At 43.2% G+C, this 26,036-nt stretch overlaps 1 protein-coding gene across 8 annotated transcripts in view; it reads right to left on the reverse strand.

Moving 5' to 3' along the window:
* The window catches only part of PKD1 (polycystin 1, transient receptor potential channel interacting), a 231,275-nt gene extending 205,965 nt beyond the window's left edge, over nt 1-25,310 (reverse strand). For all 8 annotated transcript variants that reach the window (XR_009152066.1, XM_058156873.1, XM_058156874.1 and 5 more), the window contains exon 1: nt 24,902-25,310. Coding sequence is in view for 7 of the 8 variants with exons in the window: in XM_058156873.1 (XP_058012856.1) it covers nt 24,902-25,212 (311 nt within the window). In the remaining variant the exon portion in view is untranslated. The remainder of the gene's footprint in view (nt 1-24,901) is intronic.
* Nucleotides 25,311-26,036: the final 726 nt, after the last annotated feature.

Consider the following 26,036-nt stretch of genomic DNA (forward strand, 5'->3'; position numbering starts at 1 on the left):
GCCACGGTACGAACTCTGTTGTGGGAAATGCTCATGCACTTCCCATGGTGCGCAACAAGAGCTTGCTTTGCACCAGAAAGCAGCTCTTCCTGCAATGTCACCCAAGGCCCCCTCCCACCCCTGAGCCGCCTCACAAATGGGCACAACCAGGAAAGTTCAGAGGGCAGGAATCTGACTGCCTACATGGAGTACCAGCTCATCCCAACCTCACTGAAGTGGTACCTATTTTATCTACTTGCGTAGAACATGGTTTTGAACTCTTAGGTGGACAGAAACTGAGGTGAGTGAGGGGAGCTCACCCCAACACGCAATGCTAGGACTTGAACCATTGGAGCAGAAACCATCTCCAGTGTCATTAAGCCACTGACCACTGTGCCTCTATAGGAATTAGTTTAAGTACAATTATATCTACATTACCAATCTTCAGTCTTGTATTAAATTGCTGCTGCAAAATTTGATCTCTTGTTTTCTTTCAGACAAAGTGTACCAAGACATTCCTTGGATTATTTCTTGTTCTCACAAGTCTTAACTTTGTTCTATATACTTTATCAATTTCTGACTCAGTGTTCTCCTCTTCCCATTCCAAAAAAAATTGCCAAGAGTTTAATAATATTTTCTCTAATATCTTTACCAGAAACCTCTGGGATTGCACTGAGTCTCAAATAAAATTTCTTCTCTCTCACTTCCAATAAAACCAGATTATCTAATGTTCTTTCCAACTCTCTATGACTTCTCTCTTGCTAAAATTTCCACTTTGCCAGTAATTTGCTTTACCTCTCCAGGCAATTGTTTCACAGAGTTCCTCTCTTGTTAACCTTTTTCATCTCCTCTTTCATCTTTACATCCATTCTTCATCCATTCTTTTTTCAAAAGCTGTCAATTTGGTAACAAGTGCTTCTAACACCCATTTGCTCAAATTTGCTCAAAAGGAGCGTGGTACCTCAGTGGCTTAAAAACACTGGATTTGCTGATCAGAAAAGGTCAGCTGTCTATATTCCAGCAATTTGAGCCCAAGCACCATGTGATGGAGTGAGCTCCCATCACTTGACTCAGATTTTGCCAACCAGCAGTTCAAAAGCATGTAAATGCAAGTAAATAAATAGGTACCACTCTGGCGGGAAGCTAATGGCGCTTTGTGTAGTAGCAAGAAACCAACTGGCGCTGGACCTGCCCAAATGCAAGGAGAATGCAAACACTCCTGCAGACCATCATTAGAAACTTTTGAGGGTGGAGCTAATTTATTTATTTATTTATTTATTTATTTATTTATTTATTTATTTATTTATTTATTTATTTATTTATTTAATTTATCCAGGGTGCACCTGTGGATAGCATGTGAGTGTGAACTAAATGAACTAGCAATCTTAGGCAACCAAGCTACTCTGTAATAACATTGTAGATTCCCTGGCTCTCAATGTACAATAGAATTTTTTATTGGCCAAGTATGATTGGACACACAAGGAATTTGTCTTGGTGCATATATGCTCTCACTATACATAAAAGTACCTTCGTCAAGATACAACACTTACAACACTTAACACTTACAACACTTAATAGTAGTCATAGGGTACAAATTTAACACTTAATGATACAACACTTAATGATAGCCATAGGGTACAAATAAGCAATCAGGACACAATCAATATCAATATAAATCATAAGGATACCAGCAACAAAGTTACAGTCATACAGTCATAAGTGGAAAGAGATTGGTGATGAAAACGATGAGAAGATTAATAGTAGTGCAGATTTAGTCAATAGTTTGAAGTGTTGAGGGAATTATTTGTTTAGCAGAGTGATGGCGTTCGGGAAAAAACTGTTCTTGTGTCTAGTTGTTCTGGTGCGCAGTGCTCTATAGCGTTGTTTTGAGGGTAGGAATTGAAACAGTTTATGTCCAGGATGTGAGGGATCATACAAATGCCATATGCTAAATAAATAATGTGCCAATCTGATGTAATTCTTCCCCTAGTGAGTTGCTCTAGTGACCCTATCCTACCCTCCAATCTTGATGCTGTTCTGGTAGTCGTCATTATATTACAAAATATTATAATTCAAAAGTGAATGTGTCTCAAGGAAAAGCTTTTTCTTTTTCCTTGAGACACATTCACTTTTTCTTTTTTCTTTATCTTGCTTTCTTTTCTTATTTATCTTCTTGTGCCTTCAATACTTTCATCTCTAATGGCACTCCGTAGTAACAGAGCATCACAACCAACATTTCTATAGTTACAATCCACATTGCAGTCTACTTATATCAGGGGTCTGCAAACCTGGCTCTTTTAAGACTCTGGGAGTTGAAGTCCACAAGTCTTAAAAGAGCCAAGTTTGCAGACCCCTGACTTATATTATCTTTATTTTTCCTTTTGTAAAATCCACCATTTTATTTGTATCCTACCTTTATTATTTTTACAAATAATTCAAGGCAGCAAACATATCCAATATACCTTTTTTCTTCTATTTTCTCTACAATAACAATCCTGTGAAGTGAGCTGGGCTCAGAGAGTGGTTCTGGCTCAGCCCATCCAGTCACCCAAATGGCTGAAGCATGACTAGAATTCACATCCTGCTTTCTAGCCTTGTGCCTCTAATTTTGAATATTAAAAAAAAAAGAAATTAAAGAAATTTCCAGAGAAGATAAATAGCTCAACAAATTAAGCTTTTACAAAGACAATTATGCATGTCAACTGTAAGAGAAATGGAAATAAAAATGAATTATGTAAAGCAAAAAGAATCCTGAGTTTGCACATAAACCATGGAAATGTCTAGCATATAAAATATGAAAAGGAAAAAGGAAAATTGAAAGTACAAGAGGGAGATAGTCTATTAATAGACAGTGTGGCCATTCAGAAAGCATTCCATCAATATTATTCCAATTTATATACAGAAAGTGACATCTCACTAGAGAAAACAGATGAATATTTAAAGAAACAAGATTTACCGAGGATTATAGATGAGCAGAGACAGATTATAACAATAAGTGAAGTTTCTGAAGCTATAAAAATATTAAATGAAGACAGGTCTCTGAACCAGATGGATTATCAGGTTCTTATTACAAATGTTTTATGGATGAACTTTTACTATCTTTACAAAATATGATGAATTCTATCCTACAGGGAGAGAGAAAAATGTCAGAGAGCTGGAAAGAGCCCAAGACATCACTAATACATAAAGAGGGACAAGATGTAATTTTTAACAAAAAAAATAAAATAAAGGCCAATATCATTATTGAATAATAACCATAAATTGTTCAAACCATTTCAACTGATAGTCTGAAAATAATTGTGCAAAAATGTATTAATGAGGATCAACGTGGATTTTTACCTTTTAAAAAATCCAGTTTTTACAGTTAATTGACAATGTCAAAAACGTGTTGTACATTTTAGAATATTTGGAGCAACATTATGAAAAACAAGCCACACTAATTTTCTTAGAAGCAGGGAAAGGTATTTTGGTATTTTAAAAAAGGGACAACAGAGGGATGCCCACTGTCTCCTCTCTTATTTATTTGGTGCTCCTGAAATTACTGAATAGAGATATAAGATAAGATGAAAGGATTATGAGAATAAAGATTAAGAAAGAGACTTACAAGCCAAGGGATTTTGCAGATGACTTGGTGTTGATCCTGGAAGATCCTTTAATAGTAACTGATACAGGATTGACTTACAACAGTTGATTTAGTGACCAAACTTACAACAGGACTGAAAAAAGTGACTTATGACCATTTTTCACACTTACGACCATTACAGAATCCCTGTGGTTACATGATCAAAATTCAGATATTTGGCAATTGACTCATATTTAATTTTAATGGGTGTCATTGTGGTAAATGACAATAAGGATCATCCTAATTTAATTTACAACCACGACGCCGGTCTTTTTGTGCAGGATTGTCTAATTTTGGTGTTTTTTTGCTCTTTTATCCACTACTTTTTTTTTACACTAGAAAAATATATAGTAGATCCCATCAACTCTTCCTGATCATCTATTAAATGTTTACTGTTGTTGTTTACTTGTAATTGGCTTTTTATTTTATAGTGATGGATGCTGCACAGAGAGACATTTTGCATGAGTTGGGCAGTCAAATAGACTTCATTCATATGCAAACAAATGAGTGTGTAGGGACTGACACAGGGGTGAAGTGTAAAATTTGTTACTACTGGTTCTGTGGACGTGGCTTGGTGAGGGAGGGTAATGTAACTGGGTGGGCGTGGCCAACTCTTTTTTTTACTTTTAAAAGCATTTTTTCTACAATCTCTTCAGCCAAAGAGGTTGTTAAAAAAATGCTTTTAAAAGATTCTGGCGATCAGGCAACTCAGCTGGGATCGCCAGAGGAGCCTTTTAAAAGCTTTTTTTTTCAACCTCTTTGGCCAAAGAAGTTGTAGAAAAAATGCTTTTAAAGGGTTCTTACGATCCTAGCTGAGCTGCGCGATCATCAGAGGCTATTTTTTTCTTTTTAAAAGCATTTTTCGGCTGAAGAAAAAATCCTTTTAAAAGAAAACAAAACACAAAAATCTCTGATGATTGTGCGGCTCAGCTGGGGCGGGGGCGGGCAGGGATTTTTGCCACCAGTTCTCTGAACCACCCGCCGCCATCGCTACTGGATCGGACGATCATTTCTGCTCCTGGGCTCCCAGCTTGGACCTCTCTCTTGTCACGCTCTCCAACTGGCTTGTTCAGCTGTTTTTAAAATGGAACAAGTGTGGGAGTCTCGCTGGCTGCGCAGGTAAAGAACTAGCTTCAAGACCCATCTTTCTAGAAAAAGAAAAGAAAAAAAAATTCTTCAGGATTCCCCTGAGAAGTTCTGTTCTGCCGTCAGACGGGGATGGGACTACGATGATGGTTATCCATAAAGATATTACAGGTAGTCCTCAACTTATGACCACAATTGAATCCAAAATTTATGTAGTTAAATGAGACATTTGTTAAGTAAGTGTCAACCCTGAAGCAGAGAGTTTTGCCCAATTTTACGACCTTTCTCAACAGAGTTGTTAAATGAATCACTGCAATTGTTAACCTGGTTGTTAAGTCAATCCGGCTTCCCCATTGACTCTGCTTGTCAGAAGGTCACAAATAGTGACCACATGACCCCAGGACATCACAATGGTCATAAATATGGACCAATGGCCCAGCATCTGAATTTTGATCACATGATTGTAGGAATTGTAACTCTGAAAAACGGTCATAAGTCAATTTTTTCAGTGATGTTGTAACTCGAACGGTCACTAAATGAACTGTTGTAAGTCGAGGACTACCTGTATTTAGCCACTGATAGTATGGATGAGACAGAAGAGGAGATGTGGCCCACCACACACCATGGGGAGGAGGAGTCCCAGGTCAGGAGACAGATCCTCCATTGAGCTACAAAGCTGAGTCAAGAAGCTACACCACACATTTACTAACCCGCCCCACCCCAAAAATGTCTTCAAACCTATTTCCTTTCATTTTACTTCTCTTTAACTGGGACTCCTTTTCGAGGATTGTCCAAGTAAACCTGTTTCAACCAGGATGGAGCTGGTGGGTTTTGCCATGGAAAGCAAGGCTCACCCAGAACAGATGTTGCCAGCCTACTGGCACCCCAAAGCGACTCTCCCTTCAAATCCAGCTATTTATTTATTTATTTATTTGCATTTATATCCCGCCCTTCTCCGAAGACTCAGGGAGGCTTACATTATGTTAGCTAGTCTAGACAAGAGTGCCTCTGCTCATACGCAGTGGCTGTTATGACCGTGATTTTTTTCCACTGGCAAGCAAAGCAACAAGCTTTGCAGGCTTCTGCCACTTTGAAAATGTAAGCACCCAGCAGCTCACCTGCCTTAAAAATCGTTAGGACCAAAGCATGGATCCCAAACATTAAACCATGTTCCTGGTCTTCCTTTCTCCTATTAAAACAAAAAATGTTGCTAAATCTACATCATCAAGCGAAGTTTTAAGAGTGGATTCCAACATCAAAGTTGTTCTCCCTCCCCTCAGTTTGGAGAGTGGGAAGAAGGGTGGTTTGACATGTTTTGGGAATCTTAGTAGGGGATGCGACCCAGGCCATCCACCTGTCTTCAAATGGATCAAAAGCATACGGAACTGGTTACCACATGAAATGTGGAGTTCTCCTTCACTAGAGAGTATTGAATAAGGGGGTTGGTTTAAATGACCTCTGACCAACTCTAGGATTTTATATAATGAAAGCCACACATAATGCCAATATAATTTTTTTAATTATGATTTGTTGGTAGCTGGGAAGAGCAGGTTTCTCTGTCTCTTCTCTTATTTATAAGAGAAGATGCAACAGCAGCTCACAAAATCCTGTGGGCTCTGTTGAGATCAGCCTAATCTAGATTACTTTGGGGCTTCTTACTCTGTTTTAACCTTTTTTGCAAAGTGCTGAGAAGCCTGCATTTTACAAACAACTGTGATATATGGTCTTTTGTAGGCAGCTTCCTGTAACGTTCATTTTTTCAGCACAGTTTTCCTTATGCAATTTTGGGGGGGTTTGTGCCTTTCTCAAAAATGCATTTAGTTCTCCTCATGATCTTCCTAAATCAATAATCTTTTTTAAAAGAAATGGATTTCTGAGTAAATCTGGAATTTGGAGAGGTGACATGATAGCAGTGTTCCATTATTTGAGAGGAGGGGGTCAACCTATTTTCCCAAAGAACCAGAAGGCAGGACAAGAAACAATGGATGGGAGCTACCCAAGGAGAGAAGCAACCTAGAACTAAGGAGAAATTTCCTGATGGTGAAAACAATTAACCAGTGGAAGGGCTTGCCTCCAGAAGTTGTGGGTGCTCCATCACTGGAGCTTTTAAGTAGACAGTAATTTGTCTGGAATGATTTAGGGTCTCCCGCTTGAGCAGGGGGATGGACTAAAAGACCTCCAAGGTTCCTTCCAACTCTGTTATTCTGTTACCATTTCCTCTCATAGAAATCCATTTCTTATTTATGTATTAAATTTGTACACTACCCATCTCACCAAAGACTCTACTGTTCTATGTCTCCATATTGGCTTTCCACAACAACTCAGCGATGTAAAATAAAACAGAGCACCTGGGTTAAATCTCAGTTTACTTAACAGGGATTCAATGAATACGCCACTGTGGCCTGAGTTTGCCCAACATGCTAAACTGGGCAGACTTACACCCTGAGCTCAGCCAGTATCTAATAAATAATTTCAGGCTGGGTGGGAATCCAAATAGCCTCACAACTCATCAGTAATCCAGGGGGCCAAATTTCCCAAGGCTTGATTTCCATTAAAACCTGCCTCAAGGCTGATGCAATTTTCCTATTCAAATTTGTCCTGGAAAAAAAAGGTTTGAAGCAAGCAAAAGTTACTCGGTACAAATTGCACTTATCAAATTAGCCGATTCAAAACCATGGGAACCCACATCCCTGCCTGATGCTGCCTTTGGAAACCCGTGCCAAGAGGTCGGGTTGCCCGGGAAACCGCTGGCAACACATGCCTCTTTGCACCCAACTTCACAGAGCGCAACCTTGTTTGGACTCTGTAGCTATGGAGCTTCACAAATGCCAAGACTCACTTATGTATTAACTGTTGCTCTTCGGCCCCCACCAGCCGGCACCAGGACCAGAGCAGCCTGCCAAGATCTGATATCACCCCTGCCTGGCTAGAAGAGGCCGAGCGCAGTCAGCTGACCGGACTGCCCAGGCAGCTGCCTGTGGTCCCCAGCGAATCATTAACCTGCCAACACCAACCAGGTCCAGCTGGCCTCCTTCTTTCCCACAACCCCAGCACAATCTGCCCCACCTGCAACCTACCCCACCTGGCGTTTTCCAGATGTTCAGAGAGGCAATGCCCATGGCCTTGAGGTTATTGTCCTGGAGGATACTGAGGCACTGCAAGGGTGCATCCTGGCTCCTGGACTGAGGGATGCTGGAGGGGCCCACTGGCCAGAGCGCTGGACTTCCTGTCGTTGTCCACTCAGGTGATCTCCCCAAACCTCTGGCTGTATTCCCAAGGACTGCCTCAACTTCAGAAACGCAACTGCCATTTGATTTGCTTCTCTATAACCATCCCTTGGGATGGTTGCAGAAGTTGATGGAGTTTGGCTGAAATGGCAAAACCGACCAGCTTGATTAAAGAAAAGAACATAAGTAATTTTGTTTCCACATGGAAACCGCTTCTGAACTTCTTGCTTGATGTGGAAAAGATTGAAACTTTGATCTGGGGTGTTACAGATTAGATTGATAGATCTTTATAGAAATGACTTGTTCGTACTATTATGGAAAAGTAAAAAGCTGTGACCTGTTGTTAGTGGCTTATTCTACTGTAAGAGAGAGTCGGAGGTCAATGCTTCTTTTTCTTTTTCTTTCCATATCCTTTCTCATTTTTCTTCCCCCTTTCTCCTTCCCCCTTATCCTTCTAATTACTTCTGTATTTTGCATTTTACAAGACCTTATAACTTAATAAAACATGATTTAAAAACTTGGGACGGTTTTTAATACATAGCACAATTTAATACATAGCACAAGCCCAGAATTGCTTGATAGTGAGATGGATGGCACATAAATTTAATCAATCAATCAATCAAGTTTTTCTAAGAAGAGAAAGAAGAAATACTGTATAGACTTGCCCACCAAAACATGCCAAAGCCTCAAGAAGAAGCCATTGTTTTTGACAGGGCTCTACCTGGCACTAAATCGAAGCTGAGCAATCAGCAGACCAATAAAGGAGAATATTTGTAGCTCAGATTTGAAATGGGGGTGCTTGGTGCTCTCTGAGCTTGCTTGTTCTCTCGCAGACATTTCATGACCCAAACTAGATAGCATCATGCTAGACGAGCACGGATGAGGTTACCTAATTTGAGTACTGAAATATCTGCAAGAAAAACACAAACTCAGAGAGTACCAAGGACCCCTCAATCAACAGACCCCTGACCTCTGGGGACCATCATATCTTGGGAGATGGCAGGAGTCAAGTCCCTTTTGGCCTGGAGGTTAACTGGAACACAGACCCAAATTCCCACCACCCCAAAGGCAGGCCAGCACAGGCAAACTCATCCTAAGGATCAGGCTGGGTTCAGTGTGTTTTGCAAACCCTACAGTTGCGTCTTGCAAGCTGTGGCTTACAACACATCCTAGCATGAGGTGGGAAAGCAGACCCTTCCTCTGATTCAGCTGCCTTTGGAAGTGACACAGCTGGCGGCCGCTTGATTTGATGCAGAGCAGTGCTGGCCAGGGGTGCTAAGAATGGTGGACCAACCCCTCCATGGAAGGATTAGCTGGGTAAAGGCAAGTTCCAAACAGTTTGAGGGATCCTTGATGCTCTCTGAGGTTGGTTGTTTTCTTGCAGATGTTTCATGACCCATGCCACGTAACATCGTCAGTCGTAATAGAGAAGTGGCTTTGTTCTCAATTTATATTCTAGTGACTTGCTCTATCAATGTTGGTGGCAGGGGTGAAATCCAGCAGGTTCTGACAGGTTCTGGAGAACCGGTAGTGGAAATTTTGAGTAGTTCGGAGAAATGGCAAATACCACCTCTGGCTGGCCCCAGAGTGGGTGGGAATGGAGATTTTGCAGTATCCTTCCCCTGCCATGCCCACCACACCACACCATGCCCACCAAGCCACTCCCACAGAACTGGTAATAAAAAATTTTGAATTTCACCACTGGTTGGTAGGGATGGTCTTAGAGGTTCTTGGTTGGGCTGTTTACCATTGGCTTATTTGACAGTTCCTTGCTTGGGGTAATTGTTTACTTGATTGTTGGTCTGATATTAATCTAAGAATTAATCTGTTCATCTGGGTGCTGATTGCTGGTGGGGGGGGGATTTGGTCTTTCTGTTCCCTTTTTGCCCCCAGGGGTTTGCACCACCCATGCACTGCCTGTCTGCTCCCCACAGGGCTAAATGGCCCCAGACTTTGGAGAGCAACCCTTTTCACTTATCAACTCTGTCCCGTTCCTGAATTCCTATTTTCCATTCAAGGCAATCTCAAGAAGAGTCTAGCCCAGAGGATGGAGGCCTAAGTGAGCTGCAGGTAAATGTCAGGTTTTGATCTTTACTCTGTAATTTTGATGCAGGAGTGACCACATCCTACTCTGCAGGGCTGTTTTAATTACTGAGGAATCAGGTTCTGAAAGCTGCAAAACCACCAGAAAGAAGACTCTTGTCCAAAAGGCCCATTCCAAAACACATGGGTGTGCACGGGTGTGTGCTCTCTCTCTTGTGCACGCACTAAAGGAGTCAAGAGGGATCAAGTGACCCGAGCAGCAATCACTCCCCTTTGGTCTTTACGTAAGAGCTTGGCTAGGGAGCCAGATGGTGTAGTGGTTAAAGCATCAGTCTAGAAAACAGGAGACCCACCTTGGGAACAATGGCAGCTGGGTGACTTTGGGCCACTCACTCACTCTCAGCCCTAGGAAGGAGGCAATAGCAAATCACTTCTGAAAAGCCATGCCAAGAAAACTGCAAGGGTTTGTCTAGTCTGTCTCCAAAAATCAGACAAGATTGAACAGTAGGGAAGAAGGAAAAAAACCCAGCTCGGCTGGGCTTGGAGTCTGAACAATTTATCCACCGAGGGAGTTGCAGGCAGACTCCCTTTGCCTCGCCCATCTGCCTGACTGCCTTAGCCCCTGTGGTCTGGATCCGGCCTGGCCAGCCTTGGCGAGCAATGATGCCGCCACTGTGTCTCCCATCCCACCGGCACCCACCCACCCACCCACCCCTTTGAGATGCACCATCAGGCAGCTTGGAATAACAAGAAAAGAGATGGCAGCGGGCCTCTTCCCGCCCCACCCTCCCCTCGCAGCTTATGCAACAGGGTTGTGAAGAACGCACCCCGCCCTGCCCTGAGACGGATGCAGTAGCACCCAGCCATCTTCTTAAGAAACTTCAGCAGGGGAAAGGAGACGAGCCAAAGAGAAACTCCTATTTGCAGAGGGTTGTTTGCTTCAGGCAAAAGATCCTCTCAGGGCTGAGCTGCAACCAAGTGGCTTTTCTGTGTTTCTTTTTTAAATTCCAGAGAACATCCAACTTCCTCCGTCCGTCCGTCCATCTATCCCCCCCCCCCCCCGAAAAAAGAAACACAGATTGGCTGGGGAATCATGGGTGATGCGATACCTTAAATCTAGAGAGTACCAGGTTGGGGAAGGCAGCAGGATACACGTACGGAAAGGTTTTCTGGCTGTTTCTGGAAATACAGAAAGTTCTCAAGGATTTGGATGGGATAAAAACAGGACATTATTCCAGCAATCCCAGAAGGATTGATTAATCGATCGGTTTGTTTATTGCTGCATTCCTTTTCTCTCTCCCCAAAGACCAATCTGCAAGAAAAGAGTTGCCCTCCATGAAAGCATCCCAATAAAACCGTTTAAAGTAAACAACGCTTGGTTGTGTCAGAAAAACAAATAAAGAGGACACAGGACCTTCACAGGACTGCACTCCTGGGGCTGTTACTATCCATGAGGAGTCGTTCCCCCCCCCTCAATCCTAGGAAAGGGGTCCCACCCAAAATGTGATTTTGGCACATTCAGACAGACCTAGGCCTCTGCTTCAGGTTAGAAAAAATGAATTGTTAAAGTATAACTCCGAGAGGTTTTTTTTTCCTCCAGGAGAAACACTCCTGTTTCCTGGGCCATTAACTTCAATACACAGGAAAACGTCACACCGATGCAGCGAGGATAAAAGAGGGGAGGGCGATTTCCAAGCTGGGGCGACCAGAGAAAACACAGAAAAACTGGGTCGTTTTTTTAGAAGAGAATCATAACTTTGTCACTTGGAATGTACACTAATCGGCATGCATTAAAATGAAATTTTGTTGCATGCCGCTCTCAGAGTCACCACTTCCAATATGCACTACATGAACATGGCAAAATAAATAAATAAATACAAAATTATGCCTATTCCCGCATATATTATATAGCACAGAGAAACAACATAGTCTAGTTCAGGGGTCTGCAAACTTGGCTCTTTTAAGACTTGTGGACTTCAACTCAGCAAAGCTGGCTGAGGAACTCTGGGAGTTGAAGTCCACAAGTCTTAAAAGAGCCAAGTTTGCAGACCCCTGGTCTAGTTGGATGTATACATATACATGGTGAGAAAATAGAATCTTGCGAGTTTACCAGACAGGTGGCCTAAGGAACAAAGCTGTTACAGAATCTGGTAGTCCTGCTAGAAATACTTTGAAACCTCCTCCAGCAGGGGAGGAACACAAACAGACTGTGAAGTGAGCATATAGGGCAGCGGTTCTCAACCTGTGAGTCGGGACCCCGTTGGGGGTCGAATGACGATCTGCCAGGGGTCGCCTAAGACCATCGGAAATATGGGAAGTATACTTGCGAGTGGAAGAATCGCGCTCCAATGATTGACTCCACAAGCCAGCTGCAGGCTCTTCAAATCGCTAGCCGAATTCAGTTTCAGGCGCGATGAATTAAAAAAGAGAGAAATCTTTGCTCTGATGTCTCCCTCTCAAGCCAGCTGCAATCACTCCCAATCGCTAGCCTAATCTGGCTTCAGGCACTATAAACTTAATAGGGGAGGAGTCTCCGCTTTAATGCCTCCGTCCTCAAGGCAATCGCAAGCAGTTCAGATCGCTAGCCAATACGGCTTCAGGCGCCATAAATTCAAAACGAAAATAATTTTATGGTTGGGGTCGCCACATCGTGGGGAACGGTATTGAAGGGGTCGCAGCACTATAAAGGTTGAGAACCACTGGTGTAGGATCTCTAAACAATGCTTTGAGCTCTAAGCCCATAGTGCTTATAAGCAGCATCCTGAAAAACGGGAAGTTAGCTTTCTATAATCTTCTCCACTGTCTTTACCACTCTCTGTATGGATTTTCTATCTGAGGCACTGCTGCCACCAAACCAAACAGGGATGCAGTTTATTGAAACGCTCTCAATTATAAGATGCAGCCCACCTGTCCTAGAAGATGGGGGAGGATTTCCACACTGTCAGCCTTTCCATTTATTTTGTAAGAAGTAAAAACACAGCAAGATTTCCCTACCATGAGAGGAGGCTGCCCTCTGGATCTCTGGGCAAGTCACAGTCCTGAATTGGCTTCCTTTCAGGCAGGGCATTCCTCAAGAGCAAATTGGACTGGGAGTCCCTTGGAAGAAGAGGACCCAAGAGTTTCCAAAGCCTTGCCTGGCATATCCACACATACAGGTAGTCCTCGACTTACAATTGAGCCCAAAATTTATGTTGCTAAGTGAAACATTTGTTAAGTGAGCTTTGCCCTGTTTTACCACCTTTCGTGCCACAGTTGTTCAGTGAATCCCTGCAGTTGTTAAGTTAGTAACACGGTTGTTAAATGAATCTGGCTTCCCCATTCATGTGGTTGCCAGAAGGTCACAAAAGGGGATCGCTTGACCGTGGGACACAGCAATCGTCATAAATACGAGTCAGTTGCCAAGCATTTTAATTTTGATCATGTGACCATGGGAATGTTGCAGTGGTAGAAAGGGTGAAAAACAGTCATAAGTCAGGGGTTTTTTTTGATGCTGTTGTAACTCTGAACAGTCACTAAATGAACTGTTGTAAATCGAGGACTACCTTTCTATGCTACAAGTCAAAGAAAGCAAACCCAGAATGCAAAAGGCACTCTCTGCTTTGCCATCTTAATCTATCAACCCACCAAAGTTTGAGAAGAGAACCAAAATGCGTGGAAAATCTTGATAGCAATAAAAAAAAAAGAAATCATAACATAACATAACATCAGAGTTGGAAGGGACCTTGGAGGCCTTCTAGTCCAACCCCCTGCCCAGGCAGGAAACCCTACACCATCTCAGTCAGATGGTTATCCAACATTTTCTTAAAAATTTCCAGTGTTGGAGCATTCACAACTTCTGCAGGCAAGTCGTTCCACTTATTAATTGTTCTAACTGTCAGGAAATTTCTCCTTAGTTCTAAGTTGCTTCTTTCTTTGATCAGTTTCCACCCATTGCTTCTTGTTCTACCCTCAGGTGCTTTGGAGAACAGCCCGACTCCCTCTTCTTTGTGGCAGCCCCTGAGATATTGGAACACAGCTATCATGTCTCCCCTAGTCCTTCTTTTTGTTAAACTAGACATACCCAGTTCCTGCAACCGTTCTTCATATGTTTTATCCTCCAGTCCTCTAATCATCTTTGTTGCTCTTCTCTGCACTCTTTCTAGAGTCTCAACATCTTTTTTACATCGTGGCGACCAAACCTGGATGCAATATTCCAGGTGTGGCCTTACCAAGGCATTATAAAGTGGTACTAACACTTCACGTGATCTTGATTTGTTTATGCAGCCCAGAACTGTGTTGGCTTTTTTAACAGCTGCTGCACACTGCTGGCTCATATCTAAATGGTTATCCACTAGGACTCCAAGATCCCTCTCACAGGTACTACTATTGAGCAAGGTACCACATATACGGTACTGGTGCATTTTGTTTTTTTGGCCTAAATGTAGAACCTTACTTTTTTCACTGTTGAATTTCATTTTGTTAGATAGCGCCCAATGTTCAAGTCTGTCAAGATCTTTCTGTAACTTGAGCCTATCTTCTGGAGTGTTGGCTATTCCTGCCAGCTTGGTGTCATCTGCAAATTTGATGAGTTCCCCATCTATCCCCTCGTCCAAGTCATTGATGAAGATGTTGAAGAGTACTGGGCCTAAAACAGAGCCTTGGGGTACTCCACTGCATACTTCCCTCCATGTGGATGTAGTTCCGTTGAGGACTACACGTTGAGTGCGGTTGGTCAGCCAATTACGAATCCATCTGGTGGTGGTGCTGTCTAACCCACATTTTTCTACTTTATCTAGTAGTAGGTTATGGTCTACTTTATCAAATGGTTAAGCAGTTCCAAAAGAAAAGCATTACTGACACACACACACATATGTATAAATTTTCCAACGTGTCCTGAATTAGATTCTGCCCTTTGGCCTCCTTTATTTTTAGAAACAGCAACTGAAGAGAGACAACATTTGGTCCAGATGTTGTTACGGGAATTTAAAAAAGAAAATCTGTGGAACCAATAAGAAGAAATGGCGAAGGGAGGGCTAGCCAAAACTGTATTTCAAAACTTAGAATCATCTTTAAGAACAAAACTTAGAATCATTTTTGTGTGTTTAGGCAAAATCTCTAACCAAAGAAGACGAGACTTTTGATTTAATCTCCATTCCCAGTTTGCCACTGTTCTCTTCCAGAGCATGCTTGTTTACCCAGTCTAGTCTATAACCCTGAGATTTCCTGATGGTCTCCCATCCAAGAACAAATAAGCTTCGGAGTCCAGAAGATTCTGCCATCTGCCAAGGTTAATAGTGAAATAAGTTGTACTATTTTTCCAGACCTTCTGAAAAAAGCACGACATGTTCGCAGGATGTGCTCAGACGCTAAAGATGGCAACCACAACGATGCAATTAAAGGTTCCCCTTTTGTAATCTCTGTCTCGGAGGCAGAAGGAAGACCCACAATCCTTCTTGGGACCAGACATGGATGCACAGTACAGAGAAGTTACTATTTTTCTTCTTCTTCTTGTGCCATATCCATCATCGGAAGTTGGCAATCAGGTTGGCAATCCAATTACTACTTTTAATATATCATAATTACAGGAGGGGACTGCTATCTGAAAAGGGGCATTTGTTTAAAAGGTTGATGGCCGTAGTAAGTATCTTACAGAGAAATCTAGTGCATATTTACTCAAAAGTAGACTCAATATAGGGACACGGTGGCTCAGTCGATAAGATGCTGAGCTTGTCGATCAAAAGGCTTGGGTCTCTGGTGGCTCAACAGACTAATGCAGTCTGTTATTAACAGCAGCTGCTTGCAATTATTGCAGGTTCAAGTCCCACCAGGCCCAAGGTTGACTCAGCCTTCCATCCTTTATAAGGTAGGTAAAATGAGGACCCAGATTGTTGGGGGCAATAAGCTGACTTTGTATATAATATACAAATGGATGAAGACTATTGCTTAACACAATGTAAGCCACCCTGAGTCTTCGGAGAAAGGCGTGATATAAATGCAAATAAATTTTTTTAAAAAGGTCGGCAGTTCAAGGTTCAAATCCCTAGTGCTGCATAACGGGGTGAGCTCCCATTACTTCTCCCAGCTTCTTCCAACCTAGCAGCTCGAAAGCACATAAAAAATGCAAGTAGAAAAATAGGGACCACCTTTGGTGGGAAGATAACAGCGTTCTGTGCGCCTTTGGCATTGAGTCATTCCGGCCACATGACCACGGAGACGTCTTCAGACAGCGCTGGCTCTTCGGCTTTGAAATGGAGAAGAGCATCATCCCCTAGAGCCGGAAAACTAGCACACATGTGTGGGGGAACCTTTATTTTTACCTTTAGGCTCAATATATTCTTATTCTCGGATGACTCTGCAGTAACTGGCACAGGCATGGGAAAATATATATACACATACACATACATTACACACATACATACACACACACACACACATACCGTGTTTCCCCAAAAATAAGACCGTGTCTTATATTTTTTGAACCCCGAAATAAGCGCTTGGCCTTATTTTTGGGAAGGTCTTATTATTTTGGGGCGCGTGGAGCAAGACGGGGCTCCTCTTGCCGTCTTACTTGATTTCCAGCTCCCTAACCCCAACCAGAGGAAATGGTGGAGATCGGCTGCGCATGCAGTTAAATATTTTCAGAAAGGGCTTATTTTCGGGGGGGGGGCTTATTTTTAGTGCATGCACTAAAAAGCCCGATTGGGCTTATTATCAGAGGAATTTGTACCAACCCTGGGTAAGGATGATAGCAACCTTATGTTCTGGACAGAAAATATAGACAGATATTCTTCCATAGCAAGTACCCCTCCAAGGAGCTGTTTCACACATGATAGGTAACACGTACTGTACATACTATTCAAGAGAGACAATCAAAAAGCCAAAAAGGAATCATAAAGATCAGAGCCCCTTCTCACCACCAATCAACACCCAGGTAAGCAAAGATTAATTAAAGCAAGATTGACATTAGACCAACACTGAAGCAGAAAACACACAGGCTAATGAAGCAGCAAACCCTACCTCCTTCTAACACTGATGGTGTTACCTAGTCAGGTAATGAAATGTCGCCGACTCCGACATGACCTGTGTTTAACACACAGAATCATCTATTGCAATATCCTTCCTATAAAAGACTACTTCAGTTTCAATCGCAATAATACAAGAGCAAACAATAGATTCAAACTTAATGTCAACTGCTTCAAACTTCATTGCAGAAAATATGACTTCTGTAACAGAGTTGTTAATGCTTGGAACTCACTACCTGACTCTGTGGTCTCTACTCAAAATCCCAAAATCTTCAACCAAAAACTGTCTACTATTGACCTCACCCCATTCCTAAGAGGACTATAAGGGGCGTGCATAAGAGCACAAAAGTGCCTACCGTTCCTGTCCTATTGTTCCCTTCATTATATCAAATTAACATAGTTGTTGCATGCTTTTGCTTATATATATGTTTTTCTTTTATGATGTGTTGTTTTATGTCGATGTTTGTGTATACTGTTGTGACAAAATGAAAGAAAAAGAAAAAGAAAAAGAAAGCTCAGAGAGCACCAAAGACCCCAGCACACCCAGGTTTTTCACAAACTACATACTTAGCCAAAGGGAATTGAGGACAGCAGCCATCAGTTAAAAAAGAAATAGATATATACCAAAAATGCAGTTCCTTGTGAAGAAGGTCTAAAGCTAGGAACAACCCATGAACTGGCATATTTATTTATTTATTTATTTTTATTTTATTTATTTATTTATTTTGTCACACAGTATATATAGCATAAGCATGAAATAATTATACAATATATAAGCATATATATATAAGTATGAGTATGTAATAACTATATTAATTGGATATAATGAAAGGAAACAATAGGACAGGAACGGTAGGCACGCTTGTGCTCTTATGCACACCGCTTACAGACCTCTTAGAAATGGGGTGATATAGGTACATCACATATAGGTTGCCCTTTCTCTGGGAGCTGAAGCCCCAAGTAGATTTGCCAATTTATATTCCTAAAACAACAACCCTATGAGGTAGATTCCTCAGTGAAACAAACAACCCATTTATCAGAACAATCTCTAGACAGTGAACAAGAACTTTAAAAATCAGAAAACAATTAAAATGAAACACCATTTAAAACAAGGGTGAGGCCCTGATCAAGCTTCATCAATCAACCACCCCATGCCGGCTCCATTGACATCCTTGTCCCAGTGCCTGGGGGGAGAACCCAGATCTTCGCTGTGTTTCTGAAGGCCAAGAGATCGGGGCTGTCTCTGGCTGCCCACCTTGCCAGGTCTAGACAAACCAAAATGGCGGCGTGGAATCCCCCAAATTAGCTGGCCCTGTGCCCAGTGGGGCTTTAGAGGTGACAAACATCACCTTGAATTGCTCCTAGAAGCCTACCAAGAGCCACTGCAGTTCCCAAAGCAGCAGTGACAGACCTAAGGGCAAAAAAGTCAAGATGGCAGCTATAAAGATGCAATCAGTTCCGCATCCCTTTTATGGGCCTCACAGTGCATGTAACCAAGGAGAGGGGCTCCGCCTGAATGGTGGGGGAGACCATTTTGGCTTTTTTGAATCCATCTCTGTGGAGGCCCCTGTAGAGAAACATTTGCCATAGCAACCTAAAGTAGAAACAATTATAACCAGAATAAAGGTGCCATTGGGCATGGTATTGATTAACTTAAAAAAAAAAAAACCTGATAATTTAGGCCCCTCTATCTTTTATCAAAGGGGGACATGGTGGCTCAATGGCTAAGACTCTGAGCTTGTCGATCGAAAGGTCGGCAGTTCAGCAGTTCTAATCCCTAGTAACAGGGTGAGCTCCCGTGACTTGTCCCAGCTTCTGCCAGCCTAGCAGTTCGAAAGCAGGTAAAAAATGCAAGTAGAAAAAATAGGGACCACCTTTGTTGGGAAGGGAACAGTGTTCCGTGCACCTTTGGCATTGAGTCATGCCGGCCACATGACCACAGAGACGTCTTCGGACAGCGCTGGCTCCTCGGCTTTGAAACGGAGATAAGCACCGCCCCCTAGAGTCGGGAACAACTAGCACGTATGTGCGAGGGGAACCTTTACCTTTACCTTATCTTTTATCATTTTCACCCAAAACACTTGAAAATGCAGCATGAGTTAGACAGACTGTGATGAACTTGGAAAAGGCTAGAAAATGCACACTGTGTTTTCCATTTAACATTAAGTACTTGAAGAAAACCAAATTAAAAAGGTAATTTATTTTCAAATAAAAATCCACATCGCCAAAACATCTCCTACATCTAAAATGCTAGTACTGAATTAGCCAGTTTTTCAAGAAATCGTCCTTTTATTTTGAGAAAAGCAAGCTGGCCTCCAATTTTAACTCACAGATATATTTTAGTATTTATTTACTTATCTTATTTATATTCTGTTGGACCCAGATGAGTCCTGACAGACCAAACCATAGAATATGAAAACATAAATCCAAAATATACATGTGTGTTACAAATTAAAGAATCCCAATGCCACATATTATAATGTTGCGCTGGAATGCCAAAGAAAAGAGATAAATAAAAAACAAATATGCCCTTCAAAAAAGGAAAACTCTCCAGAAATTAAAGAACATAAAAGTAGAAAACAGTCCTTTTCTGCTTGCCATTCTAACCCACCTACAGGGCTGTTTCTCACAATATTCATGCCAGTTTCAATTCATCAGTTTAATCAGCTTCTTTCCAGCCATTCTGATCTATGAAACATCACAATGTTTCTTTGAACAAATTCCTTAAAATACCACAAGGCAGTAATATGCATAATGGTTATTCTCCCAACAATTAATTTGATTTGTTCTCTGCATTCTACATAATGTTACATCTTCCTCCAACACAATGATAAGACAAATGAACAATTTTAGCTATTAAATATCTAAATCTCTTTTCCAGTTTTCCTTATTGCATTCCCTTTATCCTCAATCTAAAACCTTTTGCCCCTAAATTTCTAATAGAATAGAATAGAATAGAATTTTATTGGCCAAGTGTGATTGGACACACAAGGAATTTGTCTTGGTGCATATGCTCTCAGTGTACATAAAAGAAAAGATACGTTCATCAAGGTACAACATTTACAACACAATGATGTTCATTACTGAATTATTTGCTCCGTTTAACCCCAAAATTCTCTTATTACAAAATTCTGCACCTGTAGATTCCATTTCAACTGACCCTTGTCTTGACTTTTTTGACCTCGGATACCCCTGCTCAATAATCCAAAGCCCCAGATATCAACACTTTGACATCAGGTATCAGCAACAGCTGCAGCATGGCTGAAGGAGGAAGCGAACAGGGGAGGCAGTTCCTGGAAAATTCACGGCTGATCCCTCAAGCAGCAAGAGAAAAGGTCGCCATTACCCCATCAGCCACTGAGGAAACTAATAAAGGGGAATATTTCTAGCTCAGGGCTGAACATGAGGGATTCTTAGTGCTCCCTGATCTTCTTTGATTTCTTGCAGATGTTTCATTACCCAAACTAGGTAACTTCATCCATGCTAGAAGGGAATATGGTTGCTGTCAGTTTATATTCTAGTGCAGGGGTCTCCAACCTTGGTTCCTTTAAGACTTGTGGACTTTAACTCCCAGAGTTCCTCACCCAGCTTTGCTTCCAAAGCTTGTGGTAGAAAAGAAAAAGGCAACCTATACAAACCCTCCAGAGTAAGGGGAGAACCCAAATCTGGATCCATTCAGAGCTCCGGCCCTTTTGTGCACAATAATTTGGCCTTTTGCCCACCCACTGGAAGGAGTCCGTTTTATCAGGCAGGACTTTCTCAGAAAAAGATGGAGCCGTGTCAAAGCACCTGCGAGATTTCCCTGTCTGCCTCTGAGTTGTTCGGTGACTCGCGAACTATAGGGAAGACACTTTTCATCCAGTGAACAATCTGTGAGATAATTGCTGCAACTTTGCCATGTCCATTTGTTTAATTTATTGATATAGATGTTCAACTCACACAAAGTAACTCCGGATGGCATGCAACATTAAAAATCCAGTTTAAAATCTACAATTTAAGCCCCCAACACAGGATTTTAGCATATTTCTATTTTATAAGTGGTCACTATAATTAGTAAATCAGTGTTTTTTTAACCATGGCACCTTGAAGACGCGTGGACTTCAACTATGCTGGCTGGGGAATTTTGGGAGTTGAAGTCCACGCATCTTCAAGGTGCTAAGGTTGAAAATCACTGGTGTAGATGACAGTGAAAGAAGTAGATTTTTTTTTCTGTTCAGGTGTATCCAATTCTCAGAGACCACCTGGACAAATCCCTGCAATTTTCTTGGCAACCTTTGTCAGAACTGGCTTGCCATTCTAAGGGCTGAGTGAAAATGATTAGCCCTAGGTGCCCAAAGTGAGACTAGAACTCACAAGTCTCCTGGTTTCTAGTCTGGTGCCTTCCCCACTGAGCCCAACAAGCTCTCAAAAGGAAAGATATTCCACTGTAAATTTTGTTTCTTTATTTTATGGTACTTTATCTTCAGTACACCATTCCAAATCTAACCTTACAAACAAAACCACAGAGGGAAGAGGAAAATGTAGAAAAGCGAGGGGGGGGAGGGAGGAAGAGAGCTGACATTCATTTAAATGATTAAAACAACAGTCTTGTGCTGCCAAAACAACATTCAACTCAGCTTTAAATATACCGATGAACTTTCCATTTAGTTCTGGCTAGAAGCATGATATAATGTGTTTGTTATGTTCAACAAGGCCTAGTTTACGACTGCATGTATCTTCCAGACCCAACAATCAAAGCTTTCAGAATCTCACATTTGTCTTCTCACGGGCTCATGAATAATATCACAAATCAATCTTTCTTTCTTTTCTTTTCTTTTTTCTTTTCTTCTTTTCTTTCCTTCCTTCCTTCCTTTCTCCTTCCTTCCTTCTTTCCTTTCTTTCTCCTTCCTTCCTTCTTTCTCTTTTCTTTTTCTTTTTCTTTCTTTCTTTCTCCTTCCTTCTTTCTTTCTTCCTTTCTTTCTCCTTCCTTCCTTCCTTCCTTCCTTTGTTTCTCTAACAGACATGCCTAACTTCCTCAGCATAGACCCTCAGTGATGCCCAATTTTGCCTTCATGTAAGGAGCTGATGGACAACCTCTATGGTGGGCATCAGGACTGCAAAGCTACTGCAGACTTAACAGATTGTGACCGAACCGCCTGCTTTAGGAAAGATTAGTACAGGTAGTCCCTGAGTTACAACCACAATTGAGTCCAACATTTCTGTTGCTAAGTGAAACATTTGTTAAGTGACTTTTGCTCCATTTTATGGCCCTTCCTGCCACCGTTGTTAAGTGAATCACTGCAATTGTTAGGTTAGTAACACGGTTACTAACCTAACAATTAGTAAGTGAATTTGGCTTCCCTGTTGATTTTGCTTGTCAGGAGGGTGCAAGAGGGGATCACGTGACCCCGGGACATAGCAATGGTCATAAATATGATTCAGTTGCCAAGCATCTGAATTTTGATCACCTGACCATGGGGATGCTGCAACGGTTGTAAGTGTGAAATGGATCTTCAGTGCAATTGTAACTTGGAACTGTCAATAAATGAACTGTTGCAAGTCGATGACCATTAGGAGGATATTATCACCTCAGTGCAGAAATATGGGAAATGCTTTTCATCTGGCAAATCAATGACTGCCAATCTCAGCCAAATCGCTTTTTCAGAAACCTGGACAAGCGTTTCAACAGCAGCAAAATGTTAACATTCTCTGCGGCTCAGATTTTTGCAGATCGGAATGATAGACATACTTTCCTCAAATAACACCATTTAAACGTTCTTTTTTATTTTTTAAAAAAATTACATCATCTTCCATCCACAGTGCCTCTCAGTGTCGACCCCTGAGATCAACAGCAGCACCGCCCAACACTTTCCTTTTAAACTCATTTATGAACTGTCCCCTTGTAAATCTCTCACAAACTGATTCTATCAACACAAACACAAACTTCTATTCCTGTCTTCTTCCTATATGATGCAAACATTCCTACACCAGAGGCTGGAACAAAATAAAATAAATTAGGAAATAATTACAGGTAGTCCTCGATTTACGACCACAACTGAGCCCAAAATTTTTGTTGCTAAATGAAACATTTGTTAAGTGAATTTTTCCCCATTTTAGGGCCATTCATACCACAGTTGTGAAGTCAATCATGGCAGTTGTTAAGTTAGTAACATGGCCGTTAAGTGAATCTGGTATCCGATTAGAAGGTCCCAGAAAGTGATCATATTATCCTGGGACACTGAAATTGTCCACAAATATGAGTCAATTGCTAACTACCCCATTTTTGATCATGTGACTATGTGGATACTGCAACGGTCGTTAAGCGTGAAGAAAGGTCATAAGTCACTTTTTTCAGTGCCACTGTCACGCTGAACAGTCACTAAGTGAAATGTTGTACATCGAGGACTACCTGTACTGTAACTGCAAGAATGGAGGTGGTATTACTGACAAGCAGTCTCAAGCAAACTCCATGTTAAGGCTCCCTGGAACCACTAGCCTTGCAACGTGCCATGTTGAAAAGTGAAAATAGAGCTGAACATAAAAAATGGAAGAAACTCTGCACATGCACCAACCTGATGAATAATAAAATGTTTTAAAAACCCAGAAGCCCAACACAACTAAAGCTTTCCCCTCTAGACTCTTCCACTTTCCTAGGGCCCAGGGGGCCCTTCTCACCTGTCCCCACTCCCCATTTTATCCATCTGCATCTTGCCAGGAAAAGACCAACAGTTCCTGACCCCACAAAGCAGCTGGAAATCTATGGTTGAGTAGCCCCAAGGGGAGTGGGGGGTGGGAATGACAGGAGCTCCCACTTTAGAAAGGGGGAAGGTTTTCTCCTGACTCCCCAACTGGTTCAGGGTCTAGCAAGGAAACTCAGGGGCCACATCAGGTTCAACCAAGGCTGTCTTCTTCCTGCCAAGATGAATTCATGGAGAGAGATTTGGGGGGGGGCGGGGGGGAGAAGGTCCAGGAGTTTGGGGGCTTTGAGGGAGGTTGGATGGGCAAACTCACTGGTTACCCCTCCTCAAAGCATCCAAACTCCTTCATTGGGGGGAGGCACTTCTGCAGCCAGTGAGGGTGTGTGGGTGTGCAAACTTCTGCCACCATTCAAGCCAAAAAAATCCCAGAGCAGAGCCTCCAAGCCAGGGCCCCAATCTCCAAGGGCCACAGTCAGGATGTTCCAAGGATGGGCCACAAGGAGCATCTTCCTGACTCAACCAGAAGCCGGAGATCAAGGATGACACTTAATGCAATTTTGTAAGGTATGGGGCTTATTTTACCAATGGTAAGAAGGGAAATTATGATAAAGAAGATGGGAGTTTTTAATAAGGTAAAAATTATTGAATGATATAATTGTTTTAAAATGATGGAATAAAACAGGGCAATAAGACAAAATATTGTTCCAGAATGACTATTAGAGATGAATTGATTACAATTGGATGATAAAATGGATGATTAAACAAATTAATGATAGGTCATTGTAGTTTGCACAAAAAATGTAACCCAAACACACCAACACATTGTATTTGAAATCTGAATGGAAGATGCTTTTATGTTTGCATGTTTCTAAAAAATAATAAACTTTTTTTAAAAAAAAAAAAGACACTTAACTCTGAAAGGTCCATAATCGGGGGAAACTTTAAGAGGACCCGAAAGGGGCCCCTTTGCCAGAAGCCCATTCAGACCCAGGACCCCGTGCACGGGGCTGCCCATTGCCCATCCACTTTCCAGCTTGGCTCGAGCAAGATAGACTGCCCCTGGAGGCGGAGGCTCCATTTCGGCGTAAGCCGCTGATGCGCCAGGCTTGCGAAGAACAATTCCCCGAAGCCGACCGCCCGGCAGCACCTGGCATCTGCCGGCGGCTCCGGTGGCGGAGAGTTCCAAAGGCGTCGGCGGCGTCGGCAGAAGCCAGGCCAAGCCCTATCCCCTCCCCGACCGACCGCCCTGCGCCCGGTCGTACTCACAGCTCCACGGTGCCGGCGGGCCAGGCCGGTCCGGGCGGCAGCTCCAAGCCGCGGCCGGCGCAGTCGACGGCGCAGGCGGCGTTGCCCACGGCGCGGCAGGCGCACTCGGGCCCGCAGGACTGCTGGCATCCGCGCGGGGTGGCGCTCGCCTCGGCCAGCCCGCCGCCCAGCAGGCAGCACAGCAGGCACCAGCGCCGCCAGCCCGGGGCCGCCGAGGGAAAAGCGGCGGCGGGCGAGACGCGGCCGGGGCGGCTGTGACGGCGCCGGCGGCCCTCCGCTCTCGGCGGCCGGAGGCAGCGCCGGACAGGCATCGCTTCAGCGCGGGCATGGCATGGCCGCTTCGCCCGGGCCGCCCCTCCGCTCCTTCGCTCGCTCGCTTGCTTCAAGGCAGCGCCCGCCCCGCCGCCTCCCCTCGCCTCGCCTCGCCCACGCCCCCCGGCCCCGCGCGGAGGGACGGCTGGCCCGCGCCCCGCCTGCCCGCAGCCCCGCCGATCAGCCCCGGCCGGAAGGAAGGAAGGAAGAAGGCAGGCAGGCAGGCCGGCCGGCCTGGTCTAGGCAGCGGCGGCAGCGCCGACCCTCGGGCTCGGCCTGCGGGGACGCCTCCACCCACCCTGGCCGCTGCGCTCCGGTCCCCGCCGGACCGGCTTCTCCACGGGCGCCCGGGGAGCCCAGGCCCGAATCCTCCCGGAGCCCAGGACGCGCGTCCCCCGCGCCCCGACTGAGGGTCCCGCGGAGAAGGAGACCCGCTCCGGCCGAAGGTCCGGCGCTACCTGGCCATCGTAGCGCAGAGTAGCCGACCCCGGGGCCGCCTCCTGCGCCTCCCGGATCTCCTTTTGCGCTCCTTCAAAGCGAGCTCTAAAATCTGCATTTCTTTAGAATAGAATAGAATAAAATAGAATAGAATTTTTTATTGGCCAAGTGTGATGGAAACACAAGGAATTTGTCTTGGTGCATATGCTCTCAGTGTACATAAAAGACAAGATACATTTGTTAAGAATCATTAGAATAGAATAGAATAGAATAGAATAGAATAGAATAGAATAGAATAGAATAGAATAGAATAGAATACAGAGTAGAGTGGAATGGAATGGAATGGAATGGAATGGAATGGAATAGAATAGAATAGAATAGAATA

Source organism: Ahaetulla prasina, chromosome 14, assembly GCF_028640845.1.
Source record: "Ahaetulla prasina isolate Xishuangbanna chromosome 14, ASM2864084v1, whole genome shotgun sequence".
Lineage (NCBI taxonomy): Eukaryota > Metazoa > Chordata > Lepidosauria > Squamata > Colubridae > Ahaetulla > Ahaetulla prasina.